The 26,208-nt window shown below is 48.4% G+C and overlaps 1 protein-coding gene and 1 non-coding gene across 2 annotated transcripts; both read right to left on the minus strand.

The window, feature by feature from the left end:
* Window positions 1-25,110, minus strand: LOC144104443 (uncharacterized). Its single transcript, XM_077637442.1, has 4 exons — window positions 24,738-25,110; window positions 7,826-7,972; window positions 7,063-7,302; window positions 1-6,748 (listed from the first exon to the last, which is right to left on the minus strand). The coding sequence occupies exons 2-4, from the start codon at window positions 7,892-7,894 to the stop codon at window positions 5,843-5,845; spliced, it is 1,215 nt and encodes a 404-aa protein (XP_077493568.1). The 5' UTR covers window positions 7,895-7,972; window positions 24,738-25,110; the 3' UTR covers window positions 1-5,842.
* Window positions 23,244-23,315, minus strand: TRNAR-UCU (transfer RNA arginine (anticodon UCU)). The gene has a single exon. It is a non-coding gene; the product is annotated as a tRNA-Arg (tRNA).
* Window positions 25,111-26,208: the final 1,098 nt, after the last annotated feature.

Raw genomic sequence — 26,208 nt, forward strand, 5'->3', positions numbered from 1 at the left:
TGAATCATAAGATATTTTATTTTGCCTTTTTCTCCATAAATAGTAGTCAACTCTCAGGATTGCCGGGTACACACATATATATATATATACTCTGTTTTCTCTTTGGCATTTTGTTTAGCAGGCGCTTGACATAGCGACGATGATTACAGCTGCCAAAGCAAAAGTGCACGGCTCACTGCTGTATATATACCAAGCATTGGAATGCAGCAAAACCTTACCACATGCATAATAGCGCCGTTATGATTCTGACAACTAAGCTCACTAATCAAAACTCTAATGGGACCAAAGGGGAGGTCCAACAGGACTCCCTTTAACATGTGTAATACAGACAGGAACGAAATATTAGTTTGAATGAATCAGAAGTGTTTGATTTAAGTGAGTTCAAATTAACGAGACTGCGCTGCAGCTCCGAACGAGGTTAATGCTCATCATTCACTTAAAATTTTCTGCATGCCAATATGCTCAGGACTGCACTCCTACACGATCCTTCATCATTATATCAAATTTTACAGCGCAACCTTTCATCCACAGATATACGCAGAATAGCGTAGACCACAATGCTCACGGTGAACTCAACCGTGCTTGAACACGCATTCAATTGTAACTCGTTGCCAAAGCTGCCATTACTGCCCAAGGTGTATATTGGTCACTCCACATGATGCAACACTCGGCAGCCACGCTCACTTTATTACGGCAACATGCACTCAACGATATTGTGTTCCATATATGATCTTTTGTCTTTACAGCATTCACAATCAGGCAACATGTGCCGGGTTGGCATTAAGTACTGTGCTGATGTCATAAATTGATCCAAGGAAAAAAAATCACCCAGTACAGGCTTACAGGCTCAGTCGCTGCACACGCACAGAAATCTTAGCGGAGCCCCAGTGCATCATCAGATGCTTCAGACTTGTACCAAGTATATATATGCTCATCCTGGATGGTTCTACAGGAACAATTCTCTATCACCACTCACTTGACGGCCACTACCCATCATGGGTGCCTAGAATAGTTACACTGTTATATCTGGTTGGTAGCCCCCCATTTAATCACTTGTGTATATGTGACACTTCGATGCATTGGCAAAACATTCCAATGCTTGGTAATCAACACCAGAGAATCCCGACACAGTGAGAAGAATGCCACACTATAACACTGCTAACACACTGCCTGACCAAGGAGTTTAGCAGAGGCTCACATTCACATATGAGGTCACCATTAATAACAATTTGACTCTGTTAATCAACTCACAAGTGCTGCACATTCAGAGGCACATTATTAAGTAAGGTACTGGTCAACATTTTCCCCGCTGTAGGCGTACGGAAGAAATGCTTAATTACTCACAAGAGCAACACTGATATACTGTACAATGGACATGCACATACACAACACGCACACAGCCAACCACATGAAAGCTCAAAATCTGTACAATTCAATCTGCCTGCAGAGCTCCAATAAAGCAGATGGCAAAACATGCATCTGCACAACACTGCTGATAGTAAGACCAAGTGTCAGCATCTGCAATCATCTCTGCTCCTGCATATGCAAACAAGTAGTCCATAGTGCAGAATACCAGTAAACTGATAAAACAGCAAGATCCAAACCTAACTACTTCAAAACAGAGCACGCTCACTTTATCAACATCTACATGTAGCAACACCCTTAATATTCTTATCAAATAAAGAGATACTTTGAACAGTAGGGGCCTCAACGTCTGTACAGCGTAATCAAAGTGCGCCTTCTGAAGCTGTGCGGTGACTCAAGCTTAAAACTAGCACCACTAAGGTACACATGTGCAAAGTAACGGCACAATGACTGCAGATTAAAAGCACCCAAATTCGAGCACCTGAACAACATGCTACCTGAACATGCTTCAAACACATACTGAAGTGGTCTTTGGCATTAGCTTAGGTCTTGTGACATATGATCTTGTGACAACAATTAGGCTTTATATGCACTTGCTTACACATGCATGAGCTTATAAATGAGCCCAAGAGAAACAACACTTTTGTGAGACTGAACAATTACATATAACATGGAAGCTTACTGCCATAGAAGCGTGGCTTCATTGTATTTCCTGGACATAAGCGTTGATCGTTTAGCTGCACCAGTGCTCTTGGCATGAAACACAACATTATGCAAACCATGCACGTTGCACTGTATGTAAAAGAAAACGGCAACAGGATATATGTGAATCACCATTCACGTGATGCACACGAGAAAGTTTTTAGCTATAATATATACGATATTCTACAAAACAATTGTGTCTTTGGTTTCTTTCATAATATGCTAACACACTGACTTCGCCATTACATGTTAATGTACCATAGAGCTCTTGGTAACATCCAAGTCATTAGAATATCTTGTATTTGTATAGGCATTTTTACAGTGTAATCTTTCATGCTGCGCAAAAGTGTCACATTGAATGCAATACTCAAGTTTTCCTCACTATAGCAACTGCACATGCAACTGCTCGTGCCATTATGACTACCAAGCACATGAGACAACAGCTGTAGAGACTCAAAATACCCAGTGTGCCTACGCAGGCGAGGCATGAGATGTGATGTGAAGAAGCCACAGGCTTTGTCCTGTGCAAAAGCCTACTTCAAATTTTAAGCGAGCTGCCTGTAAAAGTAGCAGCTAAACTTTACTTCTGATAATTGCTTCAGCTGCATCGAAGTAAGCCATATGTCGTAACCTACGCATCCTTATCGCATAAACAGCTAACTAGATGCAATGCAAAAGTCAGACATGAGTGCTCACCCTGTGAAAACCATGCCGAAAACTAAAAGAACCTTAATTCACAGTGTTATGCTGAACAGACCTCAACTTGACACTGTATGTGTTATCACTTTGACTTAAGTCCTTGAATTTTAACAGCTTCATTTTAGTTGCAGCTGCCTATCGGAGCTGCTTTGTGATTTTTGCTGGATGATCACCTGTCATGCTAAACTTCGTTACTCGGATGAACTTCAAGGTATAAAAAAAGTTTTGTCAACAGCTGCACGAAATAAGCTTGAAATGATGCTCTCACAAAAAACATGGAGTGAACATGTGAACTCAGAACAATGTGGTATGCAGAATGGTCACAGACACAGCTAAGTATCTCATGACCATATATGTTATCATAGTTTGCTGCATACAAGTTCATGGTGCTATATTCTTCATTGGTGTAACCATGACTACTACATATAACAACACCTAATAAAAAAGATAGCAAAAACAAGGAACACTTTATGAGATCATCATCACACACAACAGCTTCGAGTACAAAACTGCAATAAGCTTTGCCTAAACCAACTGATCACCGCTTTCCTGCAGTAAGCTTGCGAAAAATGCCCATAAAATGCAACTGGTGGGACAGACTAGCACCATATGATCTTTGGTCAGCAGCTGGGACAAATGTTCTCTTAAGCAATGACTTTAGTTGATCTGAGCCTACCCCTGATGGCTAGGCACAATGACTGCATGAAACAACACTGTCCTGTAGCAAGACTTTAAGCTGAAGAGCCTTAACAAGTTTCTATTCAGCTTATTATACACAGGAAACAGTACATGAGTGGATTAAATTCATGCACAGTTTTAAACACTTTTTGAAGAAATGGCTGTATATCTGACATATGACAGTTCATTTTCCTGTGCTACAACAATTCCAGTCAAACAGTGTATCTAACTAGCCCAAAAAACTATATGCAGTAACCTCAAGAGATATGGTAATGAGAAAACCTGCACTCAACTTGTATTCTTAGTAAAAATCAATTCTGTGACTCCTTATGCTTACACTGCCTGTCTGGCAGCAAAATACACACTGGCACTGTCGCACTGTATCTATTAATAATATAGGCCACTTACAATTTGTCTAGTGTCCTTTTAAAAGGTAACACGTGGCACCATACCCTTATAAAGGCCTGTTAGCAGTCCATAAATAGCAAAGGAATTTAAGAAACATTGATGAAGATGGCATTGTGAACGTATTACTGCGAGACTAGAAATTTTTTATGACTACTAATGTGATAAAAACTGGCCCAATAACATCTCAAAAAACAAAACTAGAGCTTGCTGCTTTGGTTTACGCGGCTCACCCATCCGTCTGCCCTGTGAAGAATTCCGGCTGAAATGAGTAGCTCGTAATAAAATGTGCTCAAGATAAATCTAATGGTCAATTATGAGGGCACTTTGGAAGTAGAAACTGTAATGCCTGACACATTAATAAATAAAACAATCCCTTGGGAAGCAGTACATACCATCACCAAGGTACACAAACTTTAAAATTGCAAGACATAGGCATTTAAATAAAAAAAGGATAGGTAACACTGCATGAGATCGCACAGCATTAGTACAACCATAGCCATGCAAAGGTAAGCTGGACAGGTTTTTACCAAACAGAAGGGCATGGGTGTCTTCATTTGCAATTAACTTTAAGCTTGGAGTTCAGCATAAGAGACTCAAATGCTGTATAATGTATTATACAGGTCTCACAGGTCAAGTAATATTTGACAGCATCTGTTCAAAGGAAAAGAACAAATCTATGGAAGACACACAAATGTTAAATGCAAAATGCAAGACACACATTTTTTCCTTCCTTTTCATGGTCACACTCACGCTGCACCTAATTCCTCTCGATATGCCATCAGCTGTTAGGTCACTGTGAGCCATCATCATCCTTTGACCCAAGAAGCTTGCGATGCTTTGGCATTGCTACTCCTAGGTTACATGACAGGGACATGAACGTTACATGTAGCTATTTTTATAATAATATGTCACATTGAAGACAATCAGGCTTGCCTATAAAGCAATCCCACTTTTATAGCAACATGTGCACAGCCTCTTCCACTACAACAGCCATTTGATATTTCTTAGCTTTGAACTGGCATTTAACTAACACAACTATTTAGACACTGTTTCTAGTGTTATGATTGACATTTAGATTTTAAGTGATCAGAACTGTAGGCTGAACCATGTAGCATTTGAAGTTTCAAAGCAAAGCATAGACAAACCAAGTATTGATCTTATCCAGAAATATTTTTGTGAGTGCAATTACCAGAACAATGTAAAGGAAAGAGTCATATTTTTCAGTATACATCTCATATCTATGCAGATGCACATAAAGTGGATTGAAGCATATTCTAAATTTATGGAAGCCCTGTGCAAGTCATTAAATTATCTTTATTTTTAGCTCTTACCATGCATTTGAGCCTTTCTGCTATGTTCATAACAAATTATAAACCACCTAGACCAAATAATTGCATCTCCTTCTCTATGATTCACTAGAGCAGGGCACCTCTGGGAACAGCAGAAGGAAGATTTCAGAATAGAAGCCGGCATGTAAAAGTAAAAAGTATTTGGCTGAAACTTGTTTTCAGCAAGCTTCTAATGCACTTAAACAAAGTAGAGACAGAGTGTAATGCATAACCTAACAAATCTCTCAGCCAAACAATTGCTCTTGAAAGTGTCAGCCTATCACTGTTGGCGCAGGGCTCCTTCTCCATGACCAGAGAATGATCGATTCGCATATTGTGCAGATCATTTTCAGCACCACTTCAAAACATCGTGCATTGCTATCAAGCATGAAACTTTACACAAATACTACTCTTGAAGAATGATAGATGGCTCACGACAGGTACTTTCAGAAATCAGCTGCCAGGACAACGCTGCTGCATCTGCCATCTAGAAGTGGCAGCACTTGTCACCTCATACCTTCAAATTCTCTGCACTGGTCAAGGTCCACATGAAGGCGCCACTTACAAGAGAGTCCATCAGGACTGCAGCCAAATCACTGTTTCAAGTGGATGTGCAAGTTGTCACACTACCTACACAGACACGAACCGCCCATACAGGGTGCTCAACACAGCACCGGCACAGCGTTGCTGTTGTGACGTGTCTTCCGCACGCTGTCATCATGGTGATGCACACTCGGGTTCGCCGAGTTGGACAGCGCGGCCGTCCTGTCAAAGTCAATGGTGGCGTAGCCCTCGGGAGTGCGCAGGGGTGACGTAGGCTGCGAGCCCGGCGTCAGGCTGGCGCCGGTTCCTGAGACAGTGGCGCCCCCTGAGGCTGCTGTGGCTACTGTCGGTGCTGCCGTCGCCACGGGGGACACGGCGCTCGTGCTCGAGTCACTCTGGTGATCGAGGTCGAGCACCACGTAGTTCACTTCGTCCACCGCCAAACCGTTGCTGGAGGACGCGCCTGCACGCTCGGGAGAAGCCGGGCAGCTGAGGTTTGCGTATGAGTGCGTCTGCAGTGGTGGCGGCGCTGGTGTTGGTTGGTGCTGTTGTTGCTGCTGCGGCTGCCCCAGCGGCATCGGGCTGACGTTGACATAGAAGTGGTTGCTGTCCCTCTGCTTTACAACTGCCTCCTGCCGGAGCAGATCGTCCAGCTTGGCATAGTTGGTGTTGATGTCGACGCAGGGAGGTGGGTGGGGTTGGCCACACTGGCCGCATGAGTTGACGTAGGAATGCTGCAGCTGGTGCTGCTGTGAGCCCGGCAGTGTCTGCGAGGTCACGGTTGGCGTCGTGGCAGCGGTAGACTGCGCTGTAGGAGGTCGCAACGACCCCAGGGCGATGGGCTCGAGGTAGCCTGACGCATCCACTGTGGGGCCATTGTTGACCGGAGGCGGGAAAATAATGTCGCTCCGCTGTGTAATCGGTACGCTGACTGGAGCCTGAGGAGCAGGCTGTTCGGTGCCCGTGGCCGAACTGCTGATGGTTGTAGTCATGGCCGACGCAGCGCCCGAATTCTGGATGCACTCCTGCGTTCAGATGATGAGAAAAAAAACACATCTTTCCGGTCTCTTTTGTTTTCGACAGAGATTTGACAGCTACTGACCCAAACAAAAAAGAGGCGGGACCAATATGGCAGCCGCCCGTTATGCTACTGCAGCCATGACGATCCAGTGAGAGCCAATGGGCTGGTATGTACAAATAAATAAATTAATAAAAATAAAAAGGATGCAAGTCGAGTGCCCTACCACTGCACTGATCAAGTGTACGTGTTCCCCTTAGTGCCAGAATCCTCCTACGCAACATGTACAAACTAGCCCAGCAACTATAATTCTGGGCATACCTGCAGGGCATTGAACAGTCCCTCGGCCCGGTGGCACTTGAAGGCGTAGATGCCCGAGCCCGTGGGGCAACGGCGGCCGCTCTCGAAGGAGAAGAGCTGCGCGTCGAAGCCGTATCGGCGCAGGCCGCGCAGGGGCCAGCGGACGGGAGGTCGGCCCCGCTGGTACAGCACCAGGTCCGTGGCGTTCACCTCCATCTTGCCCGGGCTTACCTCCATGCCCTGCTCATCCAGGTTCCACACCTGAACCCGAAAAAAAAAAAGTGGTAGGGTTAGGCACACAACCACGTTTCTCGCTCTTCATGTCCGCAACCCCTCTCCACTCAGCCGCAGCTGGCGTGACGCGCTCCTCCCATTGGCTGAAGCTGGCGTGACATTCCTCCGAACTAACCCGAGCTTACCAGAGTTACTCCGAAGCTTCACACCAGATTCTTAGATGAGACCATGGTAAGTAGTGCTTTCACACTAATATGCCGCCTCCGATATGCAGCTTAACTGAATTACACTGGACGACTCAATATCTAAAGGTCGGACTAAGAACTGAGATAAGACTGGCAATATTTCTATACGCCCGCACCACTTTTTCCTCCAGTATTTAGAGCAAACAAGCCCAACGCCATGCACTTTTCGGTGGAGCTGCCACACGGCGCCCCGCTTCAGCAGAAGCAAGACCCAATGGGCTGTTAACCTTCCTAGGACGTCCTGCGGACATCCTGAACGTCCCCAGGATGTCCAAAGGTGTTTCAGTGCCGATTGGGGAGCTTACCTGGAAAACGCGCTCCCGGCGACTCCTGTCCCCGCCGACGCTTGATAGGGCTGACACACAGCTGCCCATGTCTGCACTCACAGCTGCGTGCGTTTCAAAAGCTACAGGTCTCGGCTAACCAAGTTTCTGCCTCAAGGACCCGAACATCTGCAAAACAAATGCATGCGCGACCAATTCAGTTAATGAGGTACGCGGCAGATAAAATCACTAATTTGGTAAAAATTTGCGACTTCTCAATTTATGTACAGGGTGTTTCAAATGATTCAATACAGATTTTTCGGTGAAAAGACGCGAAAGATACGTCTGCGCAGGTTGGTTCTATGGCATGGGGCATATTATTTATGAAATAGAATGGAACGAAAATACGAGTAAACTAAAATAAACTGATCAACTTTTTAATTATTGGTTTTAGGACACGAGACTATATGAGGAAATTGAGGGCCTTTGACACAGAACCCAAACCTAGATTATAAAATTTCTGAATCAGCATCATATTTCGAGATATGGGGCTTAGTATATATGCGTTTTGGCAGCACGTTAAGTCGGCTTTCACGCGCTTCATATTCATAAAATGGCGTCGGTGCATGTGGTGTCGCCAAAGGTATCACGCCAACATTACCGATCTATATCCCAAAAGATGTAAACAGCGCCTGCATTTGATTCAAAGAACGCCCATTTTCTCAATATGCAATGTGGGAAAGCCAACTTGAAGCTATCTCAAAAGAGCTTTTTCCAAGTCTTGAGGCATGATAATAATAATAATAATTGGTTTTTGGGGGGAAAGGAAATGGCGCAGTATCTGTCTCATATATCGTTGGACACCTGAACTGCGCCGTACGGGAAGGGATAAGGGAGGGAGTGAAAGAAGGAAGAAATAGGTGCCGTAGTGGACGGCTCCGGATTAATTTCGACCACCTGGGGATCTTTAACGTGCACTGACATCGCACAGCACACGGGCGCCTTAGCGTTTTTCCTCCATAAAAACGCAGCCGCCGCGGTCGGGTTCGAACCCGGGAACTCCGGCTCAGTAGTCGAGCGCCCTAACCACTGAGCCACCGCGGCGGGTTGAGGCATGATGCCGATTATGAAATTTCAAAACCTGTGCTCACTTGCAATTTCGACGGCCTTCAATTTCGCAATATAACCATGCGCCCTAGAACTAAAAATAAAAAAGTTAATTTTATTTAATTATTGTTCTTTTTATTGCACTGTACCAATAAATAATTTAAGCAGTTAGTCTCAACGCCGAAGGTGGCGTGACAGTCTGCTACAACCTTCGAGTTTTGTGCCCCACACAGGCCGCTGGATTTCAACAAGGGTACGTAGTTTAATGCAACCGGTAAGATCAAAGAGCTCTATGAAGTTGTGCCCCTGTAATTAGGATGCACCTGCTAGCTATCATGGCAGGTGCAAAACGTTAACCGCGACGTCATGACAATCGGCCGACGCCATTGGTTACAGGGATTCCTTTGAGGGGCACTTGCCGCTTCATCCTCTGTGTAGTTTTATCAGACGTTAGATAACTCAGATCTAAATATGGTAGAGGTGTTATTAGTTTTCACAAAGTCCCATAAACAAACAGGCCGTTCCTCGGTGTCTGGCTTTCCCCCGCATGTCGAGAGTACCCAGCATCAGATTACAGGAGTGCCATCAAAGAGTCCATGGTTTGCAGGTGTCCGTCTTTCTGGGCTGTTGCTGCCGCGTCTCTGGGCCGAGCCTGCCAAATGGTCTAGAGGCAGGTCGGGCAGCGAATGCATTACAGAGATGCCACAGCCGAGTGCAATGTGCGTCGGAGTTTACAGCGCCAAGCGTAGAGCTCACGGTCCGGGCACCAAGATTCACCGACAACGCACGATTCGCTCAGCAATCACTGCGGATCTTTATCGTACGGACTGTCCGAAGGCCCATACGACGTCGGGCGGCTTCAGAGGTGCGAAAATCATCATCTGCGGGGCAACACAGATCAGCGGATGGGTCCAACCTTCAAGTTACCGCGGCTTGTTCTCCACGGCCAAAACTTCTAACGTGCAACAGAATTTTGGTTCTGAAAATTAAACACCGCAGAATTAAACCTCGGATACAAATTAAATCATGGTGTCAGTGCACGTTAGAGATATAATAATAGCCGCGGTGGCTCAGTGGTTAGAGCGCTCGGCTACTGATCCGGAGTTCCCGGGTTTGAACCCGACCGCGGCGGCTGCATTTTTATGGAGGCAGAACGCCAAGGCGCCCGTGTGCTGTGCGATGTCAGTGCACGTTAAAGATCCCCAGGTGGTCGATATTATTCCGGAGCCCTCCACTACGGCACATCTTTCTTCCTTTCTTTCATTTCCTCCTTTATCCCTTCCCTTACGGCGTGGTTCAGGTGTCCAACGTTAAGGATCTTTTTAATTGGTTTTTGAGGAAGGAAATGGCGCAGTATCTGTCTCATGTCGTTGGACACCTGAACCGCGCCGTAAGCTAAGGAATAAAGGAGGGAGTGAAAAAAAGGAAGAAAGATGTGCCGTAGTGGAGGGCTCCGGAATAATTTCGACCACCTGGGGATCTTTAACGTGCACTGACATCGCACAGCACACGGGCGCCTTAGCGTTTTGCCTCCATAAAAATGCAGCCGCCGCGGCCGAGTTCGAACCCGGGAACTCCGGATCAGTAGCCAAGCGCCCTAACCACTGAGCCACCGCGGCGGGTTTAAAGATCCTCAGGTGGTCGAAATTATTCCGGAGCCCTCCACTACGGCACCTCTTTCTTCCTGTCTTCTTTCATTCCCTCCTTTATCCCTTCTCTTACGGCGCGCTTCAGGTGTCCGCCGATATGAGAGACAGATACTGCGCCATTTTCTTTCCCCAAAAACCAACTTTCATTTTCATTTTTTGTAAGAAAATTATTTTTTTTTCATCTGTACGTCGCGCTCCATGAACGTATGAGGGCAGCTGTACATCCAGAATAAACGGGAGAGCCCCGGCACACATAATTATGAAGCTTCAGGTGATCTAGAATTCCCTAAAATGGTCACTAACGACGATTTTGTGGACCATGCATCCGCTTCGAGAGAGAATTTGTTTTCTAAAACCGTTTTCAGCATGTTGTGTGCCGATTTTGACGCACTTCTAGTGCCCTAAAAATGTGTTTACCACTAAACCATTTCTTGTATTCCCAAAGCAGTTGGGGACGTCATTCGTGAAACGCAATAACAATTGGCGCTAAGACGCGAAAAACGAAACTATAAGTCACGAACGCCGCGCTCCCTCGGTGTCGCCATATTGCTCGCTGGACTGCTCTGTGCGGCTGGCGCAAGCACGGTGGAAGCAGTAGCGCGAGCTCCCTGCACCTGCTCAAAACAGTCCAAAGAGCAGGTGCTTTGGCATGCATGCAGCATAATGGGAAGGTGTAAAGAAACGGAAGCGGAAGGGACAGTACGTAGGAATCACACAGCAGTACCCACAATGCATATGAAAGGACGCTTGTTTCCATTGTTAAAAAAATAAAAAGTTTGCAAGTCAGCACATTTCCCCTCAACCACTAGCACCACCAGGAAAGCAGTGATAAGTCACAGACGTAGTGGGAGAAACATTCAAGGGTGGAAACAAGGTGCTAATGCAGTGACAGAAAGGGCAAATGGCGATAAATTTAGGTAATACCGAGCTAGACGCACTGTCCAGTCGACAGGGGTGTGTCTGCGCGGATGCCGAAGGATAATACGGCACTCCAAAAGCTGCAACGGTGCTGCGCGGATATCTATAACGAGGCGAGAGTCATGCGAGCGGAAATCTACACGCAACGCGGGTGGTAAAATAAAGGTAAAAGACCAAGCAACGAGTGGAAATCCTTCCCAGCTAAGTGTGTCTACACACACAGCGCACGTTTCACCGCACCCCTCCCCCCTCCCTCCCTCCTTTCAGGCCTCCAGTGCCTGCCGACGCACAGGAAACCGCTCCTCGCATGCACACTCCTCCGTTGCGAGGGCAAAGACAAAATATCGTTTGACATATGCGCGCGCTCAAAACAACACGAAGGCGAAAAAGATCAAGCATCGATAAGAAGAGACGCAGAGTGGTTTTCTTTCCCGCACGCTTCGGCGGCCAGGTTGAAAGGAACTAAAAAGAAACACACTTCGGTGACGCTACACCCCGCGGTTGCGTCGGCGGTGATGGCTGACGCACATCGTTCCAGGAGCCCACGGACAACAGCCAGGCGCTGTGGGCTGGCCCTCCAAGGTGTGTGTGCTTGTGTGTACGAGCCCGCGGTATGGGGATGTGAGTGTGTGTGTGTGTGTGTGTAGGGGGGGGGGGGGGGGCTAACACTTAAGCACGCACACACAACCCCAGAGAAGAGAGGGAGGTGGAAAGAAGGAACAGGCACGAGCCGAGTCCGTTTCCGGTGGGCGGAATAGGTCATTGCCGGTGCCCCGATGGGTATTTGCTTGCACCTCTTTCCATCAACCTCCCAGCGTCTCTCCGATGTTCGAGTCGACGGCGCAGCCACATGGAAACGACCGCGGCGGTGGCCTAAGTAATTCTGAACGTCCGCTTTTTATGCGGGAGTGTATGGGTTCGACGACGCCGGATTTTCTGCAGAACGGCTCTCTTAACAAAAACAAATACACAACGGTCGTAAGAGGCTCCCGTGTGACTGCAGCGCAGACCATTCCATGCAAAGCGCCGTCCTAAGCAAACGGCCGCGTCTCCCCGCGCTGTTCGTAGCACACAAACGCGCCTTCACTGCACTACTGCACACCTGTTCCTATAGCCCTCGATTGAGACCGACCGAGATAGTCGTCGTCTTAAACGTGGACGACTCCTTCGACAATTATACAGGGGTTGGGGAATTTCGGTATACCACGAGTGGCAAACGAAGTCGCTGTCGGCGGTGGGCATTCTGGAGCCGAATTAAGGAATAATCAAATCACAAACCTGTCACAAACGAATTCATCACGCCCGCTCCTATTGGTCACTATATCCGCCGCTCCTTGCAGACCAATAGGAGCGAGGCTTCGTTACCGTCTTGTGACTCTTTTGAGATCATGATCGTTCCGTAATAAGGCCTGTTCCCGGGTTCGAACCCGGCCGCGGCGGCTGCGTTTTTATGGAGGCAGAACGCTAAGGCGCCCGTGTGCTGTGCGATGTCAGTGCACGTTAAAGATCCCCGGGTGGTCGAAATTATTCCGGAGACCTCCACTACGGCACCTCTTTCTTCCTTTCTTCTTTCACTCTCTCCTTTATCCCTTCCATTACGGCGCGGTTCAGGTGTCCAACGATATATGAGACAGATACTGCGCCATTTCCTTTCCCCAAAAACCAATTATTATTATTATTATTATTATTATTATTATTATTATTATTATTATTATTATTATTATTATTATTATTATTATTATTATTATTATTCCGTAATTAGGCCCATGATCTTCGATGACCATTCAGTGCTATCACTGCCATCTCCGAGTAGTGTGCCCCATTCCCTGCGGGCAAATGTTGGCCTAATAAAGAGTTCGCTTCACTGCCACACCAGCTTGTTCTGCTGTTATCCACGGCACCGTCGCAACCACGTGACAATACGCCCTAGCCGACATTAGTCAGCTGACCAAACCGAGACGACGGCTTCTAAAGAACACCATGGTTACGGCGTTCGGCTGCCAAGCACGAGGTCGTGGGATCGAGCCCCGGCCGCTGCGTTTCGAAGGAGGCGAACTGCGAAAGGCGCCCGTGTGCAGGAGAATCTGTCGGTCGATATCGGTCGATCGATATTAATAAGGCACCCACACTCTAACCCGAATACGCCCATATGGGAGTAAAATGGAAGTAAGCTGTCCTCTGGTACTCTCTTTTATAAAAAGGGAGTGCGTTAGAGGACCGCTCGCTTCCTCTTTACTCCTTTCTGTTTAGAGTGCGCACCACTACGGCGTCTCCTCATTTCGTCACTCCCTTCTTTATCCTTTCCCGTACGGGGCGGTTTGGGTGTCCACCGAGGGATGGTAACGGAAGTTTAGTCCAAGAACTGCTCTCAGCCGCCGTGGCGGCTGAGTGGTTACGGCGCTCGGCAGCTGGCCCGAAAGTCGCGGGTTCGATCCCGGCCGCGGCGGTCGAACTTCGATGGAGGCGAAATTCTAGAGGCCCGTGTAAGCATGTCATTGCATGTTAAAGAACCCCAGGTGGTCGAAATCTCCGGAGCCCTTCACTACGGCGTCTCTCATAGCCTGAGTCGCTTTGGGACGTTAAACCGCCATAAACCAAACCAAATCAAACCAAGAACTGCTCAGGGCAGTTCTTGAGAGGAGTAGATTTATCAGCCAAATGGGTTACTTATACATACTCACTAATGCAACAGGCACCCAAGGATGTAGTCAAGGGCTTGACGGCATACCGTTTGGTCAGGAATCATGGTGATGAGGATTGCTGGTCACTGGATGGAAAGTCAAAAGATGAAAAAGACGTTTCGTGAGCGGTAGTGCTCCGGAAACGTCTTTTTCATCTTTTGACTTTGGCCAGTGACCAGCAATCCTCATCAGACACCCAAGGAGCAATTTTACGGCTGCAGTTCAGCCCCCCCCCCCCCCCCCCCACCCACCCGCCTTTATGGGGGAGTGAGGTCCCGTCTCAACCCGGTGCACATCGCTCCCTGCACCGCAGACGACGCGCATGACCGCTAGACGGCAGCACCATGTCGTGCTTTTTTCCTTCGCTCTCAAAAGGCCGCGGCGCAGGTGTGCTCCGTTCCGTCACGCAGGTAGGCCAGCGGAAGTGGGAGGAGGAAGTGGGAGAGAGGGAGAAAGATCACCGTGAAGAGGGCGTTCCTACACGCGTCTTACTCCTCGCGTAAACATGAAGAAACGACGTGCGCAGAAACTCCGGGGAACAAGACCACCACCGTGCGATGACTGCACGGCGCCCCCCCGGTCGACTTCCGGTGGCCGCTTCCGGTGTGCGTCCGCATGCGCGTGCTAAGGCACCACGTTACAACGGATTCGCCCCCCCCCCCCCCCCCCGCTCTTTTTTCCTCGGGGTTCTCTACGTTGCTCCTAACGAGCGTCCGGTCTTACCGGCGAGGCAAGGTGCGAAACGAACTCGCACGAACCTCATATGGCTTGGACACTAAATGTACATTCGCGGTCAGCATAATGTGCAACGCTCTGGCGGCAACATATAATGCGGACTGAGCGGTTCGTTCTTCACTACTGCGCCATCAAGCACAATGCCGGCAGTCCTATACCCTTTGCATTAGACGCATAATTTTAGAGTTCCGCATGGTGAGTGATGGTGTGTTGTGTACCCAGGGACAGTAATGCTTTCGCATTCCCAGACGCCTAGACGTGCACAGAGGGGGTTATAGGGCGGGGGGGGGGGGGGGGGGGGCAGTGCCCCCCTCCCCGAAATGGTACGAGGAAATGGGCGCAAATTTTGTCCCTTATTGTTCCCTGCTACACAAAAGACTTCAAGAAGCACAACCATGAACGTTGCCACCCCCCCTCCGCCCTTTACAGAGTTACCTGTGCACGCCTATGTCAAATTCAAATTTATTTGCCACCATGGTACAGATGATGGCGGGGACCCGTAGTAAAAGCTGCCGTTTGACAGCTCGACAAGGCCACGGGCCCCCACTTTGACAGCAATACAGTAAAGAAATAAAGAAAATACAATACAATACAATAAAGAAAATAAAAAAATACATATAGCAGAGCTGTTATCCGGTTACAGTAGTCAGCATAAAATCAACAGCATTGTCCTGGCTGGAAAGAAAACTTACAATGATGCCCACACACGTAAGCCGTCTTCAAGTGTCTTTGCCAAATTTTTTTAATGAATTTCATTGCCACCTGCTTCTTCGTGACACGGACGGACAGATTCCGGCTTGTATCGTGAAAGGGACCTCTAACGCTGTCACATTAATTAAAATAAAATTGCGAATTCAGGATGAGAACATATCCCCCTGCCTTCGGATGTGCGTCTGGCTGTAGCGATAATTTCGGCAGACCAGCTAATTTTCGTCACACAAGACAAAAACAACTACACCGGGACTAAAAAAAAAAACTACTACTGTACAGAGGCCCTGGAAATAGGGTTTCTCACAAGGCAAACTGTTGAATAACTATCAATCTATCCAGTTGCAAAACTTCGAATGGAAATTCGACCTAAGCACAGAGTCTGAAAATTACCTGGAGGGAAAAGCGGCGGAACCGGCTCAGCGAGCTCTGTCTAGGTGCCTGTAACACAAACTGCACTTTAGCTAAAGATACGAATGTTATAAAAGGCGAAACATAATACCTTCGTTTTTCTTCGATGACGCGCAGGCTATTATTGTGCGGTGTTTGCTCCGACTGCCGGACCCAAAGAGGAGAGGAAGCATTCGGTTCGATTTCGAATGCGAATACCGCATTTCGAGATCCAACGAGGAGATGGAAGTATAAAGAAGAAGCGGTTGTCTTTTGCACAACTGCCTGAAAACATACCTTCTATATTTAATGGCTGGGAAATCAAATTCCCCCTCCATATTATAAGCAGGAAACTATAAACACAAAGAATAAAAAGCTGGTTTTAAATGTTCCCGGTTTCAACAAAAGTTCACTTCTTTCCTCTGCAGCACACGGGGCACTCAAAGGTATGCAGTCGTGCTTCGGTTAATATGGACGCTTCGATTACCGAGCAAAATTATCCGTAAAGCGAGTCGTCCCTAATAACGAATCACGAAGAAAAAAATATCGCTAAGGCGCCCGTATGCTGTGCGATGTCAGTGTACGTTAAAGATCCCCAGGAGGTCGAAATTATTCCGGAGCCGTCCACTACGGCACCTCTTCTTCCTCTCTACTTTCACTCCCTCCTTTATCCCTTCCCTTGCGGCGTGGTTCAGGTGTCTAACGATATATGAGACAGATACTGCGCCATTTCCTTTCCTCTAAAACCAATTATTATTATAAAGAAAAAATATGTATTTTGAGAAAATAAAAAAAAAACATTTTATGATTATACACGCTTCTGTGTACAGTTGGCAGGCGGTGAAGTGGAAATCGGGCAATCTTGGAACTTCCAGGTGCCTTAATCTGGTCGCCTTAACATCGAGCGGTGCAGGTTGAAGCACGTTTGAAAAGCCTAGTGGTCGATGAGACGGGCGATGGCGCCTCCTAGTGCGATGAACTATTTCCTACTACGACTGTCCACGTCCCAAGAACTCTGTGCCCACTCGACTGACAGGTGCTGAATGTGGTTTTCAACGTAACACCCACTCGGTTGACAGGTGCTGAATGTGGTTTTCAACGTAACACCCACTCGGCTGACAGGTGCTGAATGTGGTTTTCAACGTAACACCCACTCGGCTGACAGGTGCTGAATGTGGTTTTCAACGCAACACCCACTCGGTTGACAGGTGCTGAATGTGGTTTTCAACGCAACACCCACTCGGTTGACAGGTGCTGAATGTGGTTTTCAACGTAACACCCACTCGGTTGACAGGTGCTGAAGGTGGTTTTCAACGTAACACCCCGAGACGATTGTTTTCCGTTGACGTTCATGCAACGTAGCATATGGCTAGGCGCATTGACCGGTCACCTTGTCACTGTAAAGCATAAAACCACGCGCACACAAAGCGGTCACTACTAAGGGCGTTCGCACATTCGCACTGCCTTTCGCTGGTGTTCTGCACTCAACATATAAAGGGTGGAACGTCTGGTAGGGACACTCGGGATTCTCTTCCCATCGCTATCCATATACTAACGGGACAAAAATACAAGGGCCCCCAATGGGCTAGCTCCGTGCATTTTCACCTGGTCCACTGTCCGGACAGCGAGTTTCCGTATTAACGAGGCGTCAATACGTTAAAACAAAGTTAGGTCCCCAGAAATACTTCCATAGTTCGAGCCGTCCATATTAACGGGGTGCGACTGTACACATCGCGGTACGCTTGCGGTGCACAACCCCCACAAAGATGGCGGCAATGACAACGGCATAGACTAATGTTTTAACCGGCAAAATTCTCTACTTTTGCAGCACCGGCAACGTAGCCGTATAAAACGCTGCTCACCATGTCGATGAGTGACCCCGTTTCGCGGGGGAGACAAGACAGGACGACGCCCCCTGCCGATGACAACACAATTAGCCACGCGCGCGACACCAAGCGTCACAGCGCAGCTATAAATGAGAGAGCAGCGGCCAGGGGGAAAGGGCGTGGGGGGGGGAGAGAGAGAGAGACCACGGGGGAGCCAAAATAGGTCAGACACACGCGCTGGTGTGAGGGCGTGCGTATCATGGAGATCGGATGTACTGCACAAATAGTACATGACTGCCGATCGCTTCACCTCTCGTCCGACCTCCCTCCCAACCATTCCTCTCTCGCCATCCCGCCCAAATAAGCAGTCGGAGCTCACGTTCAAACACGACCGGATCGGATCACTCAATTCTCGATCCTCAACGCTCTTCCTCGTTTCAACGCGTGCGACATAAATAGCCCGTTGTTGTTCTATACAACACGTGCGCGGCGTCGCCCGTGCTCCTCAATGACCGGCTGCCTGCCTCCTCCCCTGTTTCCCAGGTGCTCGACGAACACGGCGCGCACGCGTCGAGAGTGCTAAGCGCGTGTCGAGGCCACCGCGACCTACACGTGCAAGAAACAGGCGCGCCACGCGCGGAGGTGCGAGCATTCAAACGGCTAATGCACGCGATAAGGAGTCTTAGCACAGCGTCACCGATTACCGCTGTATCATCGGGCGATTAGCTATGCGCAGACACAGCGCGCATGCGCAGATAGTAGATAAGTTTAGCATACTTTGAGTGTGCTGTGAGGTGGGGGGGGGGGGGGGGGCATGCCCAATTACGGTACTGCCCGGCATTTCTTTAGCATAGCGCGTAGCGCGCCTTGTCACTCCACACGCGCAGAGCGCCCTAATGGCGCCAGATGGCGCCACCTTGCCGTCAACAGCGCGCCCGCCTGACGCGTCGGGACCAATCAGTGCGTGAGCAGTGGCGGGCCGTGGTACGCGCAAAGCTAAAAGTAGGAGGGGATAAGTTTTAGAACATAGCGCGTAACGTCAGCCGTCTGTGATAATGCGCCAGGTGCAGGTCGGCTGCGGGAACACCTGCCGCTGTGAAGCTATTGAGCTACCACTGTTAAGGCTACAATGGCTGGCGGTATGAGTTATGCTAGCTAAAACTCTCTAATTTAGGAACGGGGAGTGGCTCGAAGCGCCGCACGAAGCCCTGGCTGCTGCGTTGGGGAGCAACAAAGGACATTAACTACAGGAAACAAATCGCATTAGCACATCATCCCTGCATGGCGAGGTTGTGCAGCGAAGAGCCACTGCGCATGGGCGACAATCCTTAACTCACGCATATGGTGCACACCCGCGGCCATGCCTCCTATCGAGATAGGATTTCCCGTCTGGTTATAAATCGATAGCGCTTCTGAAGAAAGCGTCCATGGTCGCTGGCAAACGTCGCGTAACACCAAGCAAGAACTATAGCAGGCGATGTACCGCAAAAACCCGTCCGGCGCAAACATTTAAAGCCAACTTATAGAAATTTCGCGGTGTCGAGCTTCACGCAAAGCGCGTTCACATTTTCAGGGAATCTCTGGAGACCGGTCGGTATTTCGTAACTCCGGAAATTGTCAAGCATTTAAGGTAAGAATAGCAGGTATGCACGACTTACATATGCGGCATAAAATGTGGGGTTCGATCTTGTTGTATAACGAAATAATGGACATACCACGAAGAAGCAAACGTGATACCCCCCCCCCCCCCTCCCCCCACATCCGCCTGCCCCGCAGTAGGTCACAGCTGAAATGTATATCTACAGATTGTGCTTGCGATTTGTGGCGGATCACAGCACATTTTCTCTGTCCTTCTGAATTGATCTCTCAATGAAAATCCTGTATGCCTATCGAGGAAATCTTCACCTTTGCCAACTACCTTTTACCCGGCCGCCGCGGTGGCTCAGTGGTTAGGGCGCTCGACTGCTGATCCGGAGTTCCCGTGTTCGAACCCGACCGCGGCGGCTGCGTTTTTATGGGGGAAAAACGCTAAGGCGCCCGTGTGCTGTGCGATGTCAGTGCACGTCAAATATCCCCAGGTGGTCGAAATTATTCCGGAGCCCTCCACTACGGCATCTCTGTCTTCCTTTCTTCTTTCACTCCCTCCCTTATCCCTTCCCATACGGCGCGGTTCAGGTGTCCGACGAAATATGAGCCAGATACTGCGCCATTTCCTTTCCCCAAAAACCAATTATTATTATTATTATTATTATCAACTACCTCTTTTAGCGAAACAATTTGCACTATCGTCTGACGTACCCTTACACAAGAGCAGCCGACTGAATGACTTTGAAATCTGCTGCCATATTGTTTGACTGTACATGCCCAAGCGTTTTAGCGCAGCTGAATCCTTCAGGAATTAGCCTATAACTTGCCAATTTACACTACACTTCAGCGATAATTTCTTCAATAAATTTACCGCAGTCTTACATTCTTCTCCACTGTGAGGTCAGCTAAGGACGAAATTTTGGAAGTGCGTACAGTCTTCGTCAAAAGTCTTAAGGCCACAGCGTACAGCTGCAGCGAAATGCCGACGTTATATCAACAGCTAGTAGTGTCGTAGCTGTCGCTGCATGCGTTAGAGTATTTAAGGTGTTTCGGAGAGCCATCCACCGGCTCCAACCGGACAGCCGCATACCGCCATTACAAAGAACCGAAACTGCTGCCAGCGAGAAGCTGGCTATGTGGCCCAGACTGCTACGCGCGCTAAGGAACACTACGCTGAGGGGCCTTCGCGGAGCGGGCAAAAGCAGCAGCTGACAGTTAGTGCATGCGGCTGGCGTGTCCGGCTGACGTTTGTCACGAAGGCGGTGGTAGTAAAAGGGCGGGAGAGGGAAAGGGGATGAGAGAGAGAGAGAGCGACGGATAGAGCTGCATGACCCCCCTTCTTCCGCCATACGAGGAACTCGGGAGGGGGGGGGGGGGGGGGTCTGTTCGCGGAATCCGCCGCAAGGGGTCGCTCGCAACGTCATTCAGACTTAGAACGCGCAGCTACAAAAAGAAATTTAACGAAGAAGATGACACATGTGCTGTGTGGTAAATCTGCAGAAACAATAAAACACCTCATCCTAAAATGTGATGGTATCCATCCCGATGTCGATGCAGGCACAGTCACTCTTCCTGAGGCCTTAGGGTTTAGAGATAACAACAGTCATGTGAATAAATCTGCGGCTGAAATTAGCAAAAAGCGATTCGAAGATCGGTGGCACAAAAGCAGAGAGGTTACATAGGTTTTTAAGTGCAGGAAGACGTATTTTAAAGAAAATGGCGAATTTATTAACAACTCACAACAGAGTTCAACAAAAATAAAGGGAAAAAAACTCAGCATAGTGGCAACTACCACTGCCCCGTTTCAAAGGGGACGCTCCTACCTTCCATCCATCCATCCATCCACTCTCGTTCCCGAGTTTCTCCAAGAACGAAATCTTCCCACATCAGCGCGGGCGGTCGACCGTGTGTACAGCCCTGTCCAATATAAAAGGGAACGCCTACAGCTGGCACTCAACAACCAAATTATGTAATTTTTCTTCCCACCCTATTTATTCGAAGTTGCAGGAGTATAAAGCAAGGCGGATTCGTCCACGAAAATGCCGCTTAGGAAACACCAGCATCAAGTATGGCTTCAGGAGAGTATTTATGGGTCACTCTAGGAGGAGGCAATTGGGTGAGGGGGGGGGGGGGGGGGATTTACAGGCATGAGGCAGGCGCATTTGAACCATGCATTTATGTATTTATTGGGCATTTTCCTCTGAAAGAAAAAAAAAGGAGGCGGGGTTCAACATGATTTTCCTATGCAAAACTTTTCGCTGAACACCCCCCCCCCCCCCCGCCCTTCCCATAAATACGCCCCTGGATGGCTAATTACTCATACTTGGAAAGTATTCACTGACAGCTCGCGAAACAAGTGCTGCCTGTCGTAATACAACCTGCCGACGAACCATGAGTCCTTGATCACTGGGTCCACGGGAGCTTACTGTAAGGCTCACCACTGATCTTCAAATGGTGGCTTAAAGTAGAAACCTAGCACATAATTAGGGGAGAACGTGCTGTTACAGAACATGCTTAAACTGCGATCGAATCGATTCGCTTGACTTGGTTGTCGCTTTACTCTACACAAGTATATGCATATAATGCAGGCATATAGTGATCTCAACTGGATTCACCGCAACCACCGTCTCTTGCGGCTAAATTTTGCTTCGGCTAGCGTAACAGCGATCGTCACATATTCATTATTTTCTCGCCAAGTCGTCATACTTCCGCTTCTGAAGAGACAGGCGTGAAACGTTCGACATCACCTTTCTTTTCATAACAAAGTGTACGATGTCCATTACGAATCACAACGCGTATTGTGCCAGTGAGTGACTATAACTTCAAGAAAGCTCTTTTTTTTCTTACAGCACAGTTTGCTTCCGAAACTCATGGACCTTGTATAACCGACAAGGCTCCCGTGTGGGAGCCGAAACGTCATTCCGTCATAATTTTTGGTCGGTGCGACTTACTAATATCATGTACCATCCCTACCAGAGGGGATTCCGTGAGACCCTCGACTACAAACGACAGCAACGTCCTGAAGCCTGAATTCCCTTGGCACGTCACGTGCGAAATGGGCATTCGACTAGCCATCATCATCAGCATAAGTACGCCTAATCCAGGACAAAAAGCTTCTTGCATAACCCTCCAATTAACCCTGTTCTGTGGCAGCTGACAGCTGTTCACCATTACGCCATCTCCTGATATTGTTAGTTAGGCTTCGTGTGACACGAGATGACAGCGATTGAGTACGACGCGATACATGCACGCATAAAAAGCACTTGTACACAGCCACAAACCCACGCACAAGCGAGGCAATCCGCCTTTTGAGCGACCAATCGCAATACACAAGAGGCGTTTCATGGAAACAATCCCGTTGAAGGACAGGTTGGCGTCGTTCCCTGCTGCTACCGAGTCTCTCCCACAAACAACGAAGTGCGCAGCATAAATAGCCAGAGACTGAAGAACAGTCATGGGCGTCTCATGTGATGACGCGAAGCTTTCGCATACGAAAACGTAGTGCCGACACTCCTCAAGAACACATGTGTCCTCCTCGACTATGAAATTTTCCATATACCTCCAAAATACCAACGTGGGCCTGATATCAAGTAATTCATCGTGCCAGTTTGTATTTCTCCTTCTTTAATAATTGGTTTTGAGGGGAAAGGAAATGTCGCCGTATCTGTCTCATATATCGTTGGACACCTGAACCGCGCCGTAAGGGAAGGGATAAAGGAGGGAGTGAAAGAAGAAAGGAAGAAAGAGGTGCCGTAGTGGAGGACTCCGGAATAATTTCGACCACCTGGGGATCTTTAACGTGCGCTGACATCGCACAGCACACGGGCGCCTTAGCGTTTTTCCTCCATAAAAACGCAGCCGCCGCGGTCGGGTTCGAACCCGGGAACTCTGGATCAGAAGTCGAGCACCCTAACCACTGAGCCACCGCGGCGGGTTTTCGTGTTGTTTTTGAGAGCATGAGCTTTTTCTTTTCCACAACGCGTGACCGGTGTTCATGTCAAACTATGCGCGCGAACAAGATGACGTAACTCAAGAAAAACAACAAAATTACCAATACGCCTCTAGCGCCGATTTTATCACGTGATCGCCTAGATAACATCAGTGGAAACAGCGCCTGTATACGTACTACAAGGCGGACAACATGCTAAATATTCGTATCAGTGAGTGACAACGATATCGGTACAGAACACAGACCCTAAACAGGGAACAAATTACTGAACCGATAATGAACTGAATTAAACAATATTAGAACACGTTGGAGAACAAATAGAACCATGGAAAGTGAGAGTAGCGCAAAACGGGACAAAGGGACAGAGAAAGACAGACAACACAGGCGATCACCGTTACCGACTCGCCCAAGTTTCTACCCTTGTGAACAAATAGAAGTTGTCTTTCCTTTAATGTGGTTTCAACTTCTACCGCTTTGAATTTTTCCTCAGTTTCATTTGTTCATTCGTTTCCCTGGCATGTAAAATGGATGACACTTCCTAAGGCATCGCTCTGAGGAATAGATGGAATATATCGTACAGAGCACGGTCGTCTTCAGCGAGGCCGGACGTACTTGACCTGTAGCTGTGGTCTTTCCCCGCGCTTCTTGTAAAAACAAACGACCCGTGCATCGGCACGGCAGCAATGGCTTCGGGCGCGACAACGCTCCCACAGACTTTGACTCGGACGCAAACACATTTCCCCGCTTTGTTTTGCCCGCGATAAGCGTCCTTTCACCGTCTGGCAGCGCCGACGGGCCAATATCGGGCTGAGAAAAAAAATGTAAAAAAAAAGTCCTCAGACGCAGCGAAATTTCGCATGTTCTACGGAAACTGCGCCGCAGTACAGCATCTTTTTCTCTGCAGTTTTCCAGACTCTCCAGGCGCGTAACACTTCACACAGTGGGTTCACAGTCACGATAAATACCCTGAGCTGAGCTCGAGTGCGAGTCGAAGCGAAAGCTAAGACCAACGTCTTTCAAAAGCTACCACGCAGTCGTTTCGAAACCAGCCCGAAAGTGCACGAATGTCGTAAGTCGCGATGTACCGCTCCCAAACGTTTTCGCACTGTAGCTAAAAACGCATCTCGCTGACGCGGCTACAGTTACAAAGTATCTTCAGCTCCGCGAACGCTGACTTCGGAATTCGGTTCAGCGCCGACATCGACGTTACGTACGACGCGAATCCGAACAAGATCGAGCTACCAGCTCCGCGACTGGATCAACCTTCATCAGCGAGTTTACGATCTACGCGAATGATCCCGCACCCTGCGCTAGACCTAATCCCGCCGGCTTTTGGGGTTGAAGCGCTACGTACGCCTTGCGCCGCCGACTCAGTAGCTCACCGAAGCTGCGGAGCCTACTCACCGAGTTCGCTGCTGTTGCTAGGTCTTTTCCTTTGAGATGAACACGGCGACGCATGCCGACTCTCATCGTTCATGAAGGTAGAGAACACCCGTCGTACCGAAGGCAAGCCGAAGGCTCGTCACACAACAGACCGAGCGCTCGCGGTCCGCCGGCAAAGCCCTCGCGACGAAGAAGCGGGCACTGCGGTCGCAACGGCGGCAGCAACGGACTCGGCAGCGGCGGCGTACTGCTGAGCTACGCGCGACATTTTTTTGTTCCTCTCTTTTACATTTTTGTTAACTAGTGAGGGTAAGTGAGGGCTCTCTCGGCCTTCTTGTCCGCTCTCGCCTTCGTGTTTTCGCGTTCTCTCTCGTGTTTTTCTATCCGCGGGGTTGGCCGCAGGGGCACGGCGACGCTGCAGTCAGCAGGGGAAGAGAGAAAGCTGCGTCTCTCTCTCACTCCTACCTCCTTGCTCTCTCAAAGCAGCGGTTTTCGCCGCCCCGCATGCTCTCCGAGCTCTCAAATGCATACTCGGACCACTTTCATATCTGACATGATGGGAGTGTCCCGCAGTTTTCGCGTTCCATCGCGTCTAAAGGCGAAAACGAAGACAATGGATCATGGACCTTGCATTGACATGCTGAGGAGTCTCAGGAGAGAGAGAGGGATGTGAAGGCGTCAGCAGTGACGCATCTTGACGTCTTCAGTGACGCCACCGCAACCTTTCGAAGGGAGAGGTTATAAAGCGCCATCTCTGAAGTAGAGATTGAAGCCTGACACTGAGCGTGGCCTCCACGATCGGCACCGGCCGCGATGCACTTAATCGCAGAGGCCACGCTCTGAGATTCGAAACTGGCGCGGCAATCTCGAAGGCCAGAATTGAGCGCGCTGCTTGTCTTGTCGTGCAGGTCGCTGTCGCCTTATTAATCAGTCGCCTTATTAATCAATTTCTCATGTCCGTACAAGTCAGCAATATTTTGTTATTATGAATAAAAGAAGCAAGTGTTCGGTTCAGTCGAAGAACCTATGTGTAGTTATCGCACAACTAAGCTGTTGGGGATACGAAGAGGGACTGTTCATAAAAAATAGTTCTCCATAAGGGGAATCAGAAAACAAGTTTAAAGGGGGACATGGTAGAAAGTCAATTATGTCTGTTATTGATTTCACGTGTGCATGGAGATATCAGAACCTTAGATGGGGAGAAATCAGGTCGATCGAGGTGCAACGATGAACACCTCAGAAGTTCCCGGTTCTTTGACAACGTCCTTCTACTTGCGTATTGTCCAGGTCGACATATTTTTGAATCCTCCTAATTTGCCAATTATGAAAGGTAAATAAGTTAACTTTTATACTTAATAATTTTAGCGCAAAATTTTCAATGTAAAAGTCGTAGATCAAAGTTTGGAACTGCCTATGCAAGTTGTTTTCTTCAAAGTTGGTTCCTTCGTTTAGAGCTTGCAGACCTGGATCTGAAAATTGTCATATGATTCCG

Source organism: Amblyomma americanum, chromosome 9 (genome assembly GCF_052857255.1).
Source record: "Amblyomma americanum isolate KBUSLIRL-KWMA chromosome 9, ASM5285725v1, whole genome shotgun sequence".
Classification (NCBI taxonomy): domain Eukaryota; kingdom Metazoa; phylum Arthropoda; class Arachnida; order Ixodida; family Ixodidae; genus Amblyomma; species Amblyomma americanum.

Bases quoted from the DNA above. Each gene is read 5' to 3' on its own strand.
- LOC144104443 (XM_077637442.1), bottom strand. From the start codon at position 7,894: ATGGGCAGCTGTGTGTCAGCCCTATCAAGCGTCGGCGGGGACAGGAGT. The intron at 7,303-7,825 runs GTAAGCTCCCCA...TTTCGGGTTCAG, and splicing joins GCCGGGAGCGCGTTTTCCAG to GTGTGGAACCTGGATGAGCA. The intron at 6,749-7,062 runs GTATGCCCAGAA...ATCTGAACGCAG, and splicing joins GACTGTTCAATGCCCTGCAG to GAGTGCATCCAGAATTCGGG.